At 39.8% G+C, this 19,240-nt stretch overlaps 1 protein-coding gene across 3 annotated transcripts in view; it reads right to left on the bottom strand.

Annotated features, from left to right (window-relative positions):
• The window catches only part of PHF20 (PHD finger protein 20), a 69,771-nt gene that overhangs the window by 25,391 nt on the left and 25,140 nt on the right, over positions 1-19,240 (bottom strand). For all 3 annotated transcript variants that reach the window (XM_082292613.1, XM_082292615.1, XM_082292614.1), the window contains 5 exons: positions 17,900-18,287; positions 17,411-17,518; positions 16,180-16,356; positions 15,180-15,353; positions 7,900-8,178 (listed from right to left, as the gene is read on the bottom strand). In XM_082292613.1, the coding sequence (XP_082148739.1) occupies positions 7,900-8,178; positions 15,180-15,353; positions 16,180-16,356; positions 17,411-17,518; positions 17,900-18,287 (1,126 nt within the window). The remainder of the gene's footprint in view (positions 1-7,899; positions 8,179-15,179; positions 15,354-16,179; positions 16,357-17,410; positions 17,519-17,899; positions 18,288-19,240) is intronic.

Raw genomic sequence — 19,240 nt, 5'->3', positions numbered from 1 at the left:
TTCATAAAAATCGTAAGATGCAGACATGGCTTCACCTGAGATTCCATTTTTTGTTTAAGTCAAACAGCTTCATCCTCCTACCTGCAAGTAGGAACTCCTACTGAAAGACTCCTGGACACGGAAAAAGAGCAGTGAAGGCAGTAAAAGCTAAAGCTGCATGGCAGGTAGGACAGCAGACTAAACAAGAGCAGTACATTGCCATTTTGGAGTAGTACATCAAATATCTTGATCAGTGAGACCCAGTAGCCAAGGTGACTGGCTGCTGACTTTCATCAAAAATGTCCAGTTCTATCAGCATATGCATCTCCAAAGTTCAGTGGAGAAGATGGGCAACTTCCTTCTAGTCTGAAGATTAACGTGCCACTTAGACAGCTCTAATAAAATTGTGAGCAGAACCTGAGAGTTACTGAAAAGAGAAGGGAAAGAGTCCCAGAGACCACACTTAGGAGAAGAAATTGGATCAAGCACCATGCCCTGATCAACATTTCAAGCTGAAGAAATAACAAGGCACATTAAGACATATCACTGTAGATCTTTCAGAACCAAGTGCATCTCTTCAGGCAAAAGAAGCTCCAAGATGCAGAAATCTGATGACATTTTCCCTGGTCCTCTCTCTCTGAAGTTAGAACTTAAAGGAAAAACAAACAAACAAACAAACAAGAAAAGCCATTTGCAACTATTTCCACAACCAAACTTAGGTTCTAGTCACCTGCCCTAGTGCTCTACAGCAGCCACAAATAGCAGAAATTAAAACCAAAACCCAATTACCACACACAACTCTCTGAAACATGCCCTTTGTCCAGACAGGCAACTCGCTGCTGCCTTTCACTGAGTGCATATTTCCCTCAAGAAAGTAGAAGGTTTTGTCCATAAAGAATTACTAAACTAGAAGATACTCCTTGATAAAACACCATGGTATCTGTATGACCTTCCATTTGCAACATGACTAACTTCTCTTGCAGGAATAAGTACAAAGAAATTTTGTGGTAATTTTTTTTTGTTTGGTTGGGTTTTTTTTTTGCTTGTTTAAGTCAGGTCTATTTTGACTTCTTGCTCCTCTGAGTCCTTCCATGACTGTGGGTCAAGATATCATCAGTTCAGATGACAAAAGCAAAAGAAAACTTTTTCCCACAGTACACAGTAACTTAGAAAGAAGGCTCAGGTACTACATAATCTCTTTGGGAACACCAGTGCCCTAACAAACTTTATGAAATGCAAATGGTATATTTCAGTACACGGTGAAAAGTCACATAAACAATCTCTTCTGCAGCTTTCTTGACTGTCTACTACTCTGCAATAACTTTTCAAAATATTCACACAACACCGTGTCAGAGAAACTCAAAACTACAAAAATCCACACAAACCTGACAGCCTTCATTTAGGCCTCCTAACTTTCCCCTCTGCCAACAGTTCAACTCAGTCTCATGAATTAACATTTAAGAACACCATAGCCACCTTGATCCCACCAGTCTTTGCAACAGCACAAGGCCTCTTAGATTCCTGTGGGCTGACACAGGTGCACACAGACTCTTGGTGGAAAAAAAAATTGTATTTTGTGTCCACTGGGCTTTTTTAGCTTTGTGAGACTTAATTTTAAGGAGATTTTTGCCAAGAATACGTCCTGTCTTTTACAAGACACAAGTTAATATACTTCTCTAAGATTTCTCAGTTAACTGTAACATTGTCCTGGGGGAGGTCAAGGCACTCTATCATACACTGGATACATTTTTTTTTTCCAGTAACTGATACAAACACACTGAAGTTTTGAAACACCTTTGTTCCACTGACAGAAAAGTTTAGAGGGTGTACAAGATCTTTGAGCACTCTGAAATATATTTTAGGAGTTGCGACTGAATTTGAGAAGATGAGATGAAAAACCTACAAATTTATCCTAAGCTTTTGGGACAGCAAACATTAAAACTGATGCCATGGAGACACAAACTTACAAGCCTTCCACACTAAAGTGTCCTTTTTTCCTCTTTATTTGCAAGTATAACTGAGGTCAATTTATAAAATCATTCCCTAAAGAACAATTATTCATAACAACCACAACTAAGACCTTATATTTAGGCATGTGGCTTTAAAACTTGGACATTTCTCGTGTTCAGATTTTCTGCGTTAGTACCAGTTGCAGGGTGTGCCACCTGCTTCCATCCTCTGGTCTCTCCAGGCCAATCTTAACCCTTCAGAAGGTTTCCTACTCCTCTGCCTCTGCCCAGTCACAGGATTACTGGGTTGTGAGGCTGCAGCAACAGCAGGACCAGGCTCATGGAGGCCCCTATGAGGAATGCACAGAGGACCCCTTTGTGTTTCCTAAAGCTGCTTGTGCAGGCCCCATAAAGACCCGTGTCCCACCTCAGGGAAACCACAAAAGGCACAAAAAGCCTCCGGACATCCTGGGCAGCGACACTCTCATTGTTCTTGAACAGGAATGTTGTGATTAAACATCAGAGCAGATTAATTTCCAGCTCAGATAACACTGAATAGCACTAACAGGAACAGGAGGTATGTTCACAAGATACTGGGAACAGGATTGCTGATTAACTGCCCCCAGCCTTCTTCCACGGAGTTCTTTCAGGCCTCTGTCCCATAAGCCAGGAAGAAGTATCCTCTATCACATGAAGAGCTGACCCAGAAGCAATGAAGGATCTCAGAAACTAACACATACAGACCTGAGGTATGAAATTACCTCAACCATGCAGAAACCACATGGATAGAGAACTTTAGAGTCCTAACTTTCTTTAGAGAACTTACACCTGAGCACATCGAGGTTCAGTGACAGACAAGGCAGTAGCTTTCTGTTGCCTGGAACCCTGATGCAGGACCCCAGGTAAAAAGATAACTCAGCACTCACAGGAAGCAGAGACTGCATTCCAAAGTATGTGAATCAGACAAAGTTACCATCCACAGCTGTGAGATCATTTGCTGAGAACTTCCAGTGGTATTTTCAAGAACTGAAAGACCATGTATCATCTTGACTTACAGCCACCCCCCAGAAACCAAATGGAGTATTGTCATGATAAGCCAAAGCAAATCGGCAATTCTGCAGAACACAGAGGGTGTTTATGCAGATCTTCCCCTGCTGCAAGGAAAAAACCCACATTTGTAGATCACCATGCACATCCCACTGCCTAGCAAAGAGGCATCAGTCAGCCAGAATTAAGAGGAAACAGGAAAATTTCCCAAAGGATCAACCTGACAACCAGTACACAACAGGCCAGAGGTTCACCTGTGAACAGCTGTTAGTGAGATGCTTTAAGATGTCAAAGCAAGTTTGCCAACCCCACCCACGCACAATTCAGCTTTCATCAGTAACACAAGTAAGGACAAAATACCTATTTTTTTTGCATGCATTCATGTAAAAAATTCGTGCATTTAATCACTTATACACTAAGAGGACATACTGTGATTAAGTAGGCAGAATTTTCTAAAAATGAGGTTATGCAGCAAAATTTAAACCTACTGACAAAACATTTTTTCCTTCTTTAAGTGCCTTATATGGACTCCACAGTATGGACATATTTTTTACAGTATCGAAACTACAAATTGCAGGTCTGTTCCTTTCTTTTCTTCCTCATGGCAAGGAACACAGGAGAGCCAAGACTGGCAGCAACTTGCCAGACTTAGGCTACTGTTCTATACCCACACCCCAAATTGAAGCCTAATACTGTACAGTGTTTTTGAAGTCCCAAAACTGAGTTTAGCTTCCATTCGGACCAAAGCTCCTGAGAAGAGCTAAACTATGTCCTAGGAGTCAATGGGTATCAGCTCATGAGGTCCCTGTCAGTACAACTGTGCTGACAGCAGGACTAAGTGATTATTACGAGCATTAAGACCACATCAATCACCACAGACAGCATTTCCTTGCATGCACATTATCAACTCCCCTACTTGTTCATGATGTTTGTGTCTCCTGAGAAATCTTCAGCATCCAGCACGTACAGAGCCTCACCAAGGTATGACGTGCGGGCACATCAGCTGTATGAGCACTCAAGTCTTGACTTTCAGATTTCAAAAATATGTCCAGCACAAAGGCATGAACTACATGTTAGCAAATCTCCAAAAGAATAGATTTTACTAAAAAGATCAAAGTCACCAATCCAGAAAAACTCCAAGTCAAGATGTCAAAATTATGACTTGCAGGTACAAAGAAAGACATGTAGTTATTCTGTGCCTCATGCCCTTGGAGTGGTCTAGGTCAGGAAAAAACAATCTTTATAGGTCAGGAAACAATATTATTAAGAATAGCCTTTTGCAGGCACTTTATACAAAATAACATGGATGTATCTGAAACAGAAAACTGGTACTACCTTCAGAGAAAATTGTTTACAGTATCTGCAGGGCACAAGTCACAGTATGGGATGATGTACTTCAACAGTAAACTAAGGGGTTCTGCAGCAAAAGAGAAGGGTCCACAGAGAAAAAAGCCTGTCTTAAGGTTAATGCTATGGACACAGAATGCAGTTCTACTCCACTTTTTTATTACAACAACCAGTAAACTGACAAATTTTCACAGATACTGTACCACATTTAATTTCCAAGCAGTAATTCTGATAGAGCATCTCCATTTGAACTAGCACAAAACCTAAGCAACTCTTTCATCTAAGACCAACACTGAGAAGTCATCTGCAGCCCAGACTCAAAAAGCCTCTTTTAGGCTTATGCATCCACATACATTTCTGCAGATCTCGATTCTCCTCTTTAACAGACGGCTAGAGGTGGCTCTGCAATGTACCTGCTGAAGTGTAATGCAACCTGAGAGCTGAGGACATGTATATCTGTATCTCCTACAGCCCAGGGAAAAACAACATCAACTGCCACCTTCTGTGTAAGGACAATTCTTTCCTGAAGACCAAGTAGCAGCAACTCGAGAAGGTAAGTATTGTAACATGCACTTTGGGGAAGAGCTGCTTCATCTTCATCATAATGATCCCATAACACTTCCTGGTAAATTAAAGAAAGAGGTATTGCCTGAACACATCCAGTAGCCATGAAGTCCTAGTCATTCTGTTTAGGCATATGCAAAATACAAGCTGCAGGCAATGGTAGTTTCCTCCTCTCTGTTCAGAGCCACTACAGAATTTCGAGAGCTACTGTCCAGTTTGCCACTTCTAAGGCAAAATCCTTCTTTGGAAAAAGGGGGAGACAGCTCAAATCAGTCCCACATTAACCTTTCCAGCTCACTCAAGCTTTGATTCCAGTATCAAGTGGCACAATTTACATATCAGAAATTGTAATTTCAGAGTCTCCACTTCATTGCAAAGCAACTATATTTAAATTGTTCTTTCCCAAATCCCACAACATGGTCACTGAAGACCACTTACATCCATCATCTTTTCTATGCGTTAAAATTCTAATTTTAAGTACTGCGAAGAAAAGGTTTTGCTACTGTTACAAATATTGCACATTTTCCCACAACTTTAAAAGCAGTAAGTGTTTTAACTTTAAATGTAGCACCAGACCACCTTCACCATTAATTTCTTTTATGTGTGGCAGAAAGAGTAAGGAGTCCCAGAAGTCTAAAATAAAACTTGTGAGGTAAGTGTGACAAAGTTTCTAAAGCAAGAGTATTTTCAAGTTTATGGAATAACAAAAATTACGATTGCTGAAAGTTTTATCTGTTAGAAATTGCCACCTTTACTTAAGCACTAAAACCTACCAAATACAGTGAAGTACAGTAAAAGACATTTGTACTGAAAGGTAAAATGATTTAACTATATTCTTTTCAAATACGAGAATTTTTGCTCACAAAAGGATTGTAAAGATGAAAAGTATACCCACCACGTACCAGACTGAATTATGGATTCAAAAGCTTTCACTCTAAGCAGTACATCCTGAAAAGTCTTTTGAAAAGGTGGCGTAAGTGTTCAGTAGACAGAAAGTCTTGCCTAGAAGACTGGCTTTCTATACATGCCATTAAGACAGAATAATAGAACTTCAAATACTACAGTAAGAGCTCATGAACCTCATTAACTCTGCTTTCAACTGTATAGTATCACCAAACAAAGATTAGGGAAATTAAGAACACAATGAGTTAGGAAACAATGGCACTTAGTATCATAACTAAGATATAATGACACTGCTTTTCCTCATCAAGAAAATACGTAGTACAGGTCCACAACAGCAGGCTTCAACTGTGGAAGTGCCTTAAGAACTTTACAGCCCCCTTCCACCTTGCTGCAATGTTCAGCAGCTCTGAGCACACCCCAGGTGCTCTGTGCAGAGAGCCACTATGAAGTACATGATGGAAATGATCCAGCTGAAAAGTATCCAGCCACAAATGGGGAAGTAGAGGGGTGGGGGCTTAAAATAAGCAAATACAGTTGCATCTAAGCTCCACAAGGAATTAGCTGCCAGTGATGACGGTGCATCTGACTGTATGCACTTGGAGGAAAGGATAAATGGAAGGGTCAAGATCTTGAGTTACTAGTCAGTGCATTCAAGACAATCCCAACAAAACAACTTCTGAAATCAAAGTAATTACACAGTTTGAAAGAGCCAAAAAGAAGTCTGGTTATTGAAAAGCCCATGACACGCACAAAGCCTGTTTTAATTTCTTTGCAGCTCTCAGCAGACAGTCTTCAAACCATGCTTGTCTCAGTGTGTTCCTCCAGGCAATATTTGGGTTCACTTAAGCTTCATGCAGAGTACAGTACATACAAATCATTACATCCTAATGCATTTAAAGAGAACTCTTTCCCTACCTAATCTAAGCTTATGCCTGTGCATTGTTTAAAGATACAGAAGTATTTGGGGTTTACATGTAGTAACAGTATGTAAAATCACACTGATCTTGTTAGGAACAAGCACTAGCACCTCAAATGAAAAGTCATTTTCTGGACTCTTTAGGAGAAGCAACCATGAAGCAAAGTAAGGCAGGATATATCCTGCTGTAGTGAGCTGGAGCTCTGTGAGCAACTTGCACGACTTTGAAATTCTTAAACAAAATATTAATGAAAGATCATCTGCAAAGACAAAAGATGCCACGGAATTCAGCAAGGAGAAAGATGGTTTTATAAAAAAGGCTCAATGAAAAGACAGAAGACATGACTAGTTTTATGGACTTGCAGTACACAGAGACACCAGTCCCCAAGAGCCAAGTCTGGACAGGTTATCAACAACTACTGCAATTCACACTAGACCTAGACTGCCACTCTGGTGTCATGCCAAGCCAAGAGTGCTTCAGAGAACGAGGGTGAAGCAGAAGTGAACGTGATTTTGTGGACTGCAAAGCAGTTAAAGCTTACTTTTTTTTTTTTCTGCAAACCATTAATTTTTTATTCCTTTCCATTGCCCATCTGTTGTGTGAAGATCTTTTTCAAGCACAGCTGAAACAACTGCACTTGTTAAATACTATGATTTTTCATCCCACAGAACAGTAAATACTGCAGAAACTGGTACTGGATTTCCAGCCAGGTATGTGCTTGAAGGCAGTAAAATACAGACAAGTAAAGTCAAAACCTAAAGACAAGGAAGATATAGGAGAGAACTGGAGGTACCCAAACTGTTCCCTAATACAGAAAAGGACAGAAGTCTTCAACCAATACTATTTTTAAGCCAGGAGAAAAATAAAAATCAAGTCAGAAACTCAGGGAACTGTAGTTTTTAAAAGGGAACAGACATTTAATATGCAAATGAGCTGCTACAAAAAATTAAGAGAAGCTGAGTGGGTTCTTTACCAGAACATGCTCTTGATTTCTAGAGGAAGGAACATCTTCAGTATTATCTTTCTAAAACACCATGTTCACATGTATTATGCTTCTTCTCCACATAGAAACATGCTAAGATAGAGCCCTAAAAGAGACTCCTTCAGCCCAAAGGAAAACTGATTTCTGGTATTTTCTGCCTGTCCTGCCTGCTGCTGTTTAAAAAAAAGAAAAAGATCAGCACCATACTTACACAGTGAACCAGCTGCGGTCCGTCCTCTTTTTGACCTTTCTTGATTAGCTTTTTCAGAAGCCAGAGAAGCTCTGGTTCGAATATTTCTTTTTACAGGGTTCTGCTGTGATTCTGCAGCCTTCTCCACTCCATGAAAGTATTTCATGTGATAATGCAATAACTTGGCTTTGCGGAAGGATTTTGAACAGTCCAAGAACTTGCATCTAAACTTGTGATCTTGGTCAACAGTTGCAACTTTTTTTGATGCAAGAAAATCTGTTCTCCTACAAGGTTTTGTTACTGTAAGAACAAAACAGAAAAATTGCCCCATGCATTTGCTATATTTATCAAATGGTTTCCTAAACTTAAAACAGCAAAAAGAACTTAAGTAAGCATGCATTCAAATGTATTAGCTATGAAATGCTAAAAATAAAATGTTAATGCCTTTTCTGCCTTTCAGATCAATAACTTTAAAGGGAGAACTCCACCCTACAGCTCATAAAAACTGGTTGTCATGACGCCACTGTTTCTATGAATAAGTTACAACATTTTGCTTCCCTGAGTCCTTGCCCAACAGCTGGTATCATTGTGTAGTGCTCTTGAAGATAAAAGACTGAATCTCACAGAGATTACATCCCTAAGTAAGAACACTAAAGATTATTTGTTTACAATTATTCACACCTTTGGTGAAAGCACTTTCCAAGAAAACAGTTCTGCTTCTCTGCTTACAATTATTTTGCTACCTCCTTTCTGGGTGCACAGTCCCATCACCAAAGCCTGGTTACTTCCAAAGACAACAGAAGCAGTATGTCAGAACATTTTTCAAGTAAAATTAAAATTTATTTCAATTTCTAAGCAGCAATGAAACACAAAATTGCTTGCATCTGTTACAAAATGTTCCCTATGAGCTGTACTTACTTAGTTTCTCAAAAAAGCAAGGGAAGTTTCAAGATTCATATGTAGGAACACTTTAAGGCACCTATTCCACAGAGCACTGTTGTGCAACCCAGGGCTGCATCTATCATGAATTTCAGAAACGTTTAGTTCATGTTTTTGCTAAGAAACATACAAAAAACCATTTTGAACTAAATCAGATTACTGTCACCAGTATCTGTACTCAATACAACACATGAGAGGTAAAACTGAGGAAACAAATCTAAGTAGATCTAGACAATTATCCATCACTAATACACACACAGCATCAAAAAATCCCTCTCCAGCTAGAAGAAAGGAGGAAAGGCAGTATCATTTCTAAAAAACAGCTTCCAAATACAATTTTTCAATTTGTTTTGCCAGTACTAAAGTATTTTTTCCATATTTATAAGTGGTTTTGACTTTTAGGATTTAGAAAGAAGTGTTTAACTACAAGACCCAAACCTAATAACAGTGACCAAAATTGAAAGGATGCAGCACATGAATGACAATTAAGATATTATTAGAAGTATTAGAAATAGCTGTAAACAAGGGACAAAAGTACCCAGAAACATTATGAAGAAGAATAAGATTTTCTGTAATTGCAGGAAGGCATTGAACAGAAGAACTGTTAAAGGCAGTGTCAACCCAATCCTGGAGTAAAAACACAGGACAGTTTGTTTCCAAGCTTTTAGCATGCAGTAACAAAAGTGGTGTTACTGAGCAGGAGATTTAAAGGTTATGTCACAGTGCACAGAAGCATCCTAGACTGCTGTATCTGAGGCACACTCAGCCTTTAAGTACTGTGTACAAACCAATCTTGGACACGGAGAAAACACAAGTAATTGTACCCTGATGCATAGGGAAAGATTAAGTCACATGTAACACCAAGCTGGTTAAAAGAAAGAATATGCAGTGAAATTGGAGAAGGAAATTGTACAAAGAAAGACACTAGTTTCAGGTGTTTCACAGTGGTCATGACCAGGAGGAAGACACTGTGGCATAGCCACGTTAAAAACATGCTGACAGGAACATCAATAAGACTGCAGCAAAGCCAGACTCACACTTGCAGAATGACAAAGTTTGCCAATACCAAAATCAAAATATACTGCAGACCATCAAAAGCTGCATTCAGGAAGAATGAAAAAGTATCTCAGGAAGGTTTAGTGCAATGGCCTGTGGGTTTAGTGAAAGCAAACACAGAAAAGTTCTCTTGACTGTAAAGGAAAAAAACCAGCATTTGGGACTACTGAGAATGCTGAGAACTTGTTACTATTTAATAACCAACATGAAGCTGGAAAACATAACCACAGCAGAAGGGAGTAATGGGGTCCAAAGACTTAACAAAAAAACATTACAAAGATGACAAGGGAAACTATTGTAACATCACACAACTGTCAGGATGATGCCCTACATCCAAGCTCAGAGCACTTCCCTCCACTGAGCTGGACAGACTCTGGAGAAGATACAGGGAATGGCTTCTAACTGATCAGCTACAAGTTAGAAGAGGAAAGGATTGCATTAGCTGAAGTTAGAAATAGGGATAACAAAGACATGGGAAAAGGAAAAGGAAGCAGACAAAAAACTTACTGCAATGTGCAAAAGGAATGTATTCAGAGTAATAAAAATACAGACGATCCTACAAAATTTGAAACAAAGCTTCAATCATTCCCATCACTACATTTTCCTTCTTTACAAGTAGCACAATAGAACTCCCAGTCACCCAGGCAGAGCGGGAACCTGACAACCAACTCTGCCACTCAGGGGAGCCTCTGGAGAGCCCACGCTCCGTGTGCTCTGAAAATGACTTCCTACACCAACACCTGAAGGGGCAGCTACCATCCTTACACAGAGATAGAATTTTTGCTCACAACATATGGCACTAAAATTGGTTTCTGTAGGAAAAGGTTTAGTGTATTGTCTTCAGATTTTCAGGCACTTGCTTTTTCAGAGGAGCTTGGTGGGTATTTTTTGTTAGTACAGAGGAAAATGAATGGTAAACTGGCACCTGTTATTTCTCCCATGATTATAATCAGAATTCAAACTCCTCATCTGCTTTTCAGTCAGCCATTACAATGTTAAGTACAGACACTCATGGTCAAACATCGGTGTGTCCTTTAAGTTTCACTACAGAGGAAAACGTTCCTTCAGTGTTCTAGTCAGCAACCCCTCTCACTCCTCACTGGGCTGAGTTATCCAAGGCTCAAGCTATGACCATGCAGTGTTGAAGCTTCCAAGTCCACCAGAGGTGTTTTTACGCCATCACCAATTCTCTGTTCGATGTGACTCTTGCTGAGACAGGAATATTTGGCAGCAGCATGGTACCTTGATGAAGGTCCGCCATCCTGTGGCATCTCCTGCAACACCCGGGTAAACAATCCCAGAAAGCCACCAGTGCACAGACCTCTTCCCATTTTCCCCCACTTAAAGCTGGCCCTACTGCAGTTTTGAGCCATTAGACCGCCACACACAATTGCCTGCTAAACTGAGGGGACTTCCACTCTCTATTTCCTAGTCTCCAAAGAAATATTAAGTGAAGATCAAATTATTTCTTCACCTGCTGTTAAACTGAACACATTGAAACACTCAAACTCATGTTCTCTGGTGCATTATGTTCATGATAGGTCATAGTAACAAACATTCTTGAGCAGACAGTTTTCACACTGCTTTGGACCACTTCACACCACTGGGCCAGTGTCCTCACTAATTACTTATTTCATTCAACTTATTTCTTCTGTAATCTTTGTTGTTTTTCCTGAGCTCACCAAGTGTTTCATCATTTCAGCTCTCAAACTACACTTCTTCCTTTATTTTCAAAAACCCTCTTTCTTTCAGTATCTCAGTTGTGAAACAAAAACCATCTTGCTTAATTGCTCAAGTTAATTTAGGTAAGGACAGCATCCAAGAATTTCCAGTGCATCCAGAATCCACAGAAGGAGATGTCTGGTGTAAGAAATATATAAGAAAGAGCACCAATAATCACAGATAATTACATATTTATAAACTTGAGGGGTTGTGAGCTGTAACATTACCTGGCATTGCAAGAGCTACTACAGATAGTATTTCCTACAGCCCTCCACTCACCATTTTCCCCCTGTGCTGGAAATAAATTGGTACCGATAAAAGCAGCCTGTACTGGGCAGTAAATCATGCAGTGCACCACTCACACCTCAACCCACCTTTGGAGGGGCCAGGTGAGGGGATGTAAAGGCTTTACCTGCACTTTGAGGTGTAACTGAAATACTGTGACCAGATTATGGTGCCTCGCTGTAAGGAGCTTTAAATGAGCAAGGCAGGAAGGACTTATTTACCTACCATATATTGTTAGGCTCAAAAATACAGTTTTCACACTCCCTTGAAGGGATTAAAGCCTATTCAGGGTGAGCTGCAGGAGAAACAGCCACTCTCTCAAACTCATGCAAAGATCTTATGCTTCTCCTTAACTGAAACCCAAAGCTAAGAGCAACAAAATTAGAAAAGCAGGTGTAAATATAAGGCAAATAGAATCCCTGATGCATATCCATGCAAATTAGTAATTTCAAGGGTGCTCGCAAATACTACTACAAACACAATAGCAGATGTGTGCAAAGCAAAGGCAGCTCACCTTTAAAGTAAAAGGAATTTTTAAGAGTAAACTCACATGAAGAGCTGTGGAATGCTTTTAAATCTGTTTTCAGATATATGCAGAGCTTTAAATTTGCCAACAGACTGTCACATATTTTTTGGAAAGACAACTTGACTTAGCTACATTCTGATCACCATTTCTGGTCCCTTGTCATTAGAGGCACCCAAAGCCAGCAGAACAGGATTTTAATTTTTCAGTACATGTAATTATTCAGAATTTTGTTGAAACTTTTTAGAAAGGAACTTAAGTTTTGACAAGCAATGCTATATTCCCCTTTCAGAACATGTTACAGACAAATAAATTTTAAAACATCTCAGTCATAGGGAAGACTCCAGACTGTGTTTGCTGTTATAAATGTCTGCAACCACTATGAATCTTGAATCATATACTTAACCAGTGACTAGAAAAACACCCTTTAAGAGGAGTGCTTTTGTCCTTAAAAATTCCTGATATTCAAATGCTATAAAAATCGTGTTCTTCCTGTACATCATGCAAGGTAAAACTTGTACTACCAGGATTCATTACTCAACAATGCCAAATATCACACAGAGGAAAATAGAGGTTTTACAGAATTTTCCTACAGGAAGATAATTAATTCCCACGAAGCAACTAAAGTCTACAGACAAATAAGAATGGTAATACTGGGTTACAATAATGTCTTTGTTCTACACATGGAAAGCTACCAATGACTTTAACTTCCATGCTGTACTTTGCGGGAATCTCACATGCAATAAAAACCCTCTTCTCCCACACACAGCACCTACTCCAACAATGTAGTTCACCCCTTCCCAAACCCCAAATCTCTTTAAAACACGTGGCAGACTTAGAACATCATGAACATAACTGTCTGACATACAGTTTTATCTGGAGCTTATCTGTTCACTTGATAGTGAGTTAACTCAGCTCTCAGTCTCCAACACCAGCTGTTTTTAGGACAGCATGCCTGGGCTCTGCAACACAACTACCCCTCCACAAGAGCTGGAAGCCACTGGCAATTTTCAGAGGCATTTCCAGATCCCACCTAGAGGCATCTACCACTGTCATGCTGCTACACACACGCCACTACCAGGTAAAAGACCAAGCCCTGCTGTTCCCCCATCAGGCTGGGGGGACACTGGTACAATCCCACAACCAAGAGAGAGCATGGAGAGGGAAACACAGAACCACTTTTAACTACAAAGGATTTATCTGTGACACAGTCTATGAATTTTAAAACCCTCATCTCCAACTGCTTGTTAATAAGATTTTTCATGTTGGTTAAGTATGGAAATGTAGATTTCTGTGCTTGGATTTCGGGTGACAGTATTTACTCAAAGACCCTGCATAGCTTTTAGCCCCAATCCTTAAGAGTGCTTTACAAAAAAAACCACCTGCTTGCCACACCTGGATGTCCACCCAGGTGGATAGATGATTTCTAATGTTAACTGAAACAACTTTTAATAACATAAAATAAAATCCATGCTCAGAAGTGTGGATTTTTATGTACCACCAGTGTTGTACTTCAGGTCAGAATTCAGTGTGAGTGCATATTCCCAAATTAACTTTAACCTAGCTTGCTCAAGTCCTGACAGAAGAGCCAGGAAGAAGAGTGCACAAACTCCATCAGTGCCTTTGGGCAGGTGTCAGCCAGGCCCTGTTTCCACAACTTTGCTGTTTGTATCTAATGAAGCAAGCTCTGAAGGCCACATCCCACTCATTCCATTAGAGTGAATGACACTGCACACACAGATATTACACATTCAGCTGGAATTCTCCCGAGTTTAAACCCAAATTACAAATGCTCAGCAATATCTGAAGGAGACCAACATCAAAAGAGCTCTATTTTCTAAATAGTAAAAGACCATTTACACATCCAACCCGAGCAAAGGAAAGAGGTCAGTTCCTTTCGGCACTGAGGGTGCACATTAGCAGAAAGGGAGAGGACATGTCACTTGAACAGTTACACCAGAGTGAGTGAAAGAAGATACATGCAAACAGGAGAGAAATTTAAAATAACCAGCAAACAACATACACAGATTACTCCAATGTTGAGCAACTGTAAATCTCTCCAAATGCTCAGTTCTACTTAAAATTAAACTTGTTTGATAGAGCATAAACTAGGAAATATGTAGTTCAAGTTTCCCCAGTTAGCTGTAGATCCAAAGATTAAAGTTAGAAGAAATAATCACAGGACAGCACTACATTTTGACAGTCTACTATCTGCATATGAAATTTTAGTTTGAAAAGCAAGGTAAGAACACTCCCCAGCTAAGAGAAAAGAGAGTATACATCAAGACAGACACTGAAATGTTTGAACTATTTCATCAATTTGCACTACACTATTTCATAAATTTGCACCTCCAAGTCTAAACATAAGGATATAAAAAATGCACCATCAGGATTCTCAGACAGCAGTAACAGTAAGGCAGTAGCAGTAACAGTTACCACGTACCTGCAGCACATTAAGGAGAAAAGAACCTGACCTTTTAAGGTGCTACGTCCAATTTAATGCAGAATTCCAAACACTGAAAACAAGCATTTGTTAACTTCACTCACGCTGAAAATATTACGCCCAGTCATTTAAAAATTATGATCTCCACTTTTAAGATTGCTGCCCAACTCAAAAGCGTAAGATTAAAACTGAGTTGACAAAGAATAAAAATATGCTTTTTTAACCAAGGTTAACATTGCAAGAATGCACAATTTTAACACTTGTACAAGTACAAAACACCTGGTGTCATTTGCTTTAAGAAATGCATCAACATTAAATATGAAAAATCTGAACCTGTAGCAGCAGAAGGTTCTTGAGTTCTGACAGTGACAGAGGAAGACCCAATGTCTTCAGCTTTTTCTTCCTGCAAACTGGCATCTGTACTGAGTGCTGTGCTATGCGATGTGTTTCCAGGTGATCCTTGTTCACTGAAACTTTGGTCAGATTCAACAGGAATTTCTAACTGGACTAGAATGAAAAAAATTTAACACTGAGTAAAATGCGTACAAAAGCATATTGCAGAACACTGCGGGGGAGGGGGGAATCTTCATCACATTAGAGAGGAGAAAAATACCCATCCATGCTCTGACTGCTTGCTCTTGGGTCACAAAATTTTTACAACACAACTAACTTGTAGCACCCCTCTAAATTTACCGCTGCTTAGAAACATACAAGCTAACTGTCTAGAGCCCAGAATAGGACAGATCTCCTCAAACCACTACAAGAGCTCCCCCAAAAGGGAAAGGCAGTGAAGCACAGGGCAGAAAAGGGAGTATCATTTCCACCCAGTTTAAGCATAGAAGCATCCCATTTGATGCTTTTAGTGTTCAACAACAGGATTAAACTGTAAGAACTCTGAGTTCAGCACTTGGGCTGTTACTTCTACAATCTCAAACTGTTAAAACATTGAAATTACTTCATTTTCACAATTAGAACCTGCATTCCCTAAAAAACAAAACCAACCAAACAACAAACCCCAACCAAACTATTTCCTTGAATATTTTTACAGCCTATGGAGCTCTCCTTTTGCAAGGCCAGTTATTCCTCTACTGTAAAAGTTCCCACCACCCAAAGGAAATGCTAGGGTTACTGATAGAGAGGGAATCAAAAGCCAAAAGCAATCAGGGCAGCAGAGCAGCAGAAACTTTCAATGAGTTTTCCCTGCACTGCTGATGCATCAGGTTTTAATGGCATATATGGAGTCTGCAGGTTAAGCAACTGAAAATATAGAGCTTGCAACAACTACATGATGACCTCTTCACAAAAATCCAGGGAACAGTGCAAAGCCACTTACCCTTCTCAGATTCATTTTGGTTAGATACTGCATCTTTCCAAGGTTGAATTTCCGTGGAAGTTGTGACAAGATCTGTATTTAAAATCTCATGGCTAATACTGGATGAGAGTCTTGAAGAACGCCTCCTGATCTGGTCTCTCTCAGTATTATCTGAAGAGTTCTTAAATTTTTCCTGAGCTGGAACAGTTGTATTAATGGTACCATGCAGTTACAGGAGTAGAAACAGAGGACAAGCAAGCTTTCAAGTTCTTCCCTCCCTTCAACAGCTTGAAAGTGTGTTTTTTAAGGACTAGGGCTAACAGCAAAAGCTAAAAAGCCTGGGTAATTAGGCCTCTGTACAAGCTACAACGGTAAGTTACAAATAAGCATAAAAATACAGCAAAAACTCTCAACTTTTTTCTTCTAGTAACAGATTTGAAGTACAAATACAGATCAGTTTCTTATTGGTTTCTTATTGAGAAAAAAAATTCCACAGAGTAAAATGCACACAAAAGCATACTGCAGAGCAGTGGGGGTCTGTTTGTCACACTATTCTGGAGCTGGTCTAAACAAGCTGTAACATCTAAACAGATGTAAGTAATACCAGGAGTTAGACGAGACAATTCAGACACACAAACAACCATGACTGGGCTAGATAACCTACACACACTGAAGTTTAAGACTCTGTGGTATTACGGAAAGAGCTTTCTTCAGATCTTCTTCTCCTTGGTCATGACACTACTACAGAGAATATCATTTTCTTTCCTCATCAACACATTCAAGTTCCTCAGCCTCCACACAGAGCACACAAAGATAAAGCAGAAACTATCTGACTGCAGTGGCTGAGTATTTACGGAGTATTAGAGTGCCCTTGCTAAGCAACGCAGTAAATCCTCCATCTAGTAACTGAACAGTTTCTACAACTTTTAAGGCTTTTATAGCCTTCTATGTATTGGAGGCAATATAATCACTGCCATTCCTGCATCTGTGAATTTTTGCATCAAGGCTCACAACTTATGCCTCCTTTATCCAAAACCAACTTCCAAGATTTAGCAGGGAATTCCAGCATGATGATGTCACATATGAATGGCAAATCTGAGAAAAACCAGTGCTATATTTTAGTCAATGCATCTATCACAATTCAAGATTATTCCACAGCCATTTTACCCCTCCCCCCCGCCTTAAGCTTGAAGAACTTTTATATTTATACACGCGCACACACAGTGTGAGATCTGAATACCAAAAAACTCACACAAGTTTTTTTCAATCCTGGGACGCTTCAATGGAACATCACCTCCTTTAGGTATTTTCCGACGTCTTAACTCTAAAGTTATGGGCTGCAGTGTCTGAGAACTTGGCTCTACAGATTTAGATGAAGAAAAATTGACTGAATACAAAGCTTTGAAACACTTAACCCAAATTCCCAAGCCTCACAAGCTGAAATACTGGACTTGCATAAATACAGCTTCATCTGCTTTCTAAAATTTCGGATTAGGATTTAATCCAACTACAGGTATGCTTTATATTACACGATGGTTACTTGCGTAAATCTAATCTCTGACCAAACCACCAAGGCTCCGAACTTCAATATGTTCTTGGCTGTCCTGAACAAAGATGAGCTTAAAATTTTTTAAGAGTTCATAGAGATTTAGTCTGTGAAAGAGCAAGATGCTTGTCATTCCTTTAGGTAAGTTTAAGAGTGTTCTGGTACATGCCTAAACATTTAATCTTGGCTACATACCCGTGGGAGGTGTTACTGGTGGTCTGCCACGCTTTCGCTTAGTTTCTTTCGCATTTTCCTGTGGACTCTTTACATTGTCATTCTCAGGCTTCTTCTCAATTTGTGTATCTACTGAATATTCCATATCATTCTCTGATATATTCTCTTTATCTTCTTTTCCATTCTTAGATATATTCTTTTCTGAGATCTTGCCTTTTTCAGAGATGACTATAAATTTTCCCTCTTTATCGGGTTGTTTAACTCGTTTCTCAGTCTTTAATGTCTTTTCATCTTCGTCTTTCTTTGCATTACCTGTTGCTTTCCTCTGCTCTTTAAATTTCTCCCAGTTTTCAGGAGATGACGGAATTTCATTACCTCTTTCCTTAGGCTTAGCATCACCCACAATATTCTAGAATAAAGAGAATGACATGAAAATCAAATATTGTAGTCTAAAAGCCACCCCCCTCCCCTTTGTATTTAGCAGACCTGCATCCTTGTCCAATTTTTCAAGTGATAAAAGTACATGCTCTATTGCAACCCACAGATTAAAACTTAGAGGCACCCGAACTGGTGAAGGACCTGTGCAATGTCAACAGGACAGGGCAAGAAATCCATTCTTCACCACGCAATGGCAGAAGAGATTTGCTGTTCCTTTGCTCCCAGATGCAGGCTGGGTCCCTACTAGCTTGTGCAGTACTACATAAAACCTACTTGGGACACTGCAGGAAGAGCAGGAGTCAGGAGCACAGAAAATGGCAAACAGCTCAATCACTTGGATGTGCAAACTCCTTTCCTCTCACAGAAGAGCCTCATTCAAAACAGACATGCAGTTTGCTTGTACTAAACACTGCTGCTGAAACTGCTAGGCAGAGTCATGTAAAGCAACTGCAATCAGCACAGTCATCAAGAAGCATGTGATGTTAAGAATTTAAACATTCAAATTTAAAAACAAAACTTAAAACTTTTTCTGTAATTTGTGTTCAGCATGAGAGGACATGAAAATCCTTAACAGTCCCTAATCAGCATGTTACTGAGGCAACATTCAACTGCCAGCCCATTTCCCCATAGTTCTTATTAGATAACACCAGGCCAGGAAGAACACCCTGTATGAACAGCTCACTGCTATTCCACCACCTTCCCCTTTTGTGATCAGGCTTTATATTACACCACTGAGAAGGGGTGGGGAGGATGATATATGCTGATTATGGTTTTGTCCCCTTTCAATGATCCTGCTACAGGCTGTCCCAGATGAACAGGAACCTTCTAGCTTTGCACATGGATTAATACTTGGTCATGTGTCAAGACTGCCTTTAGTTCAACTAACTTCTCACTTCCTGTTGCCTAATCGAAGCATTAAGGAGC

The sequence above is a fragment of the Coloeus monedula genome, assembly GCF_965178545.1.
Source record: "Coloeus monedula genome assembly, chromosome: 17".
NCBI classification, from domain to species: domain Eukaryota; kingdom Metazoa; phylum Chordata; class Aves; order Passeriformes; family Corvidae; genus Coloeus; species Coloeus monedula.
This window is presented reverse-complemented; position numbering and strand designations above follow the sequence as displayed.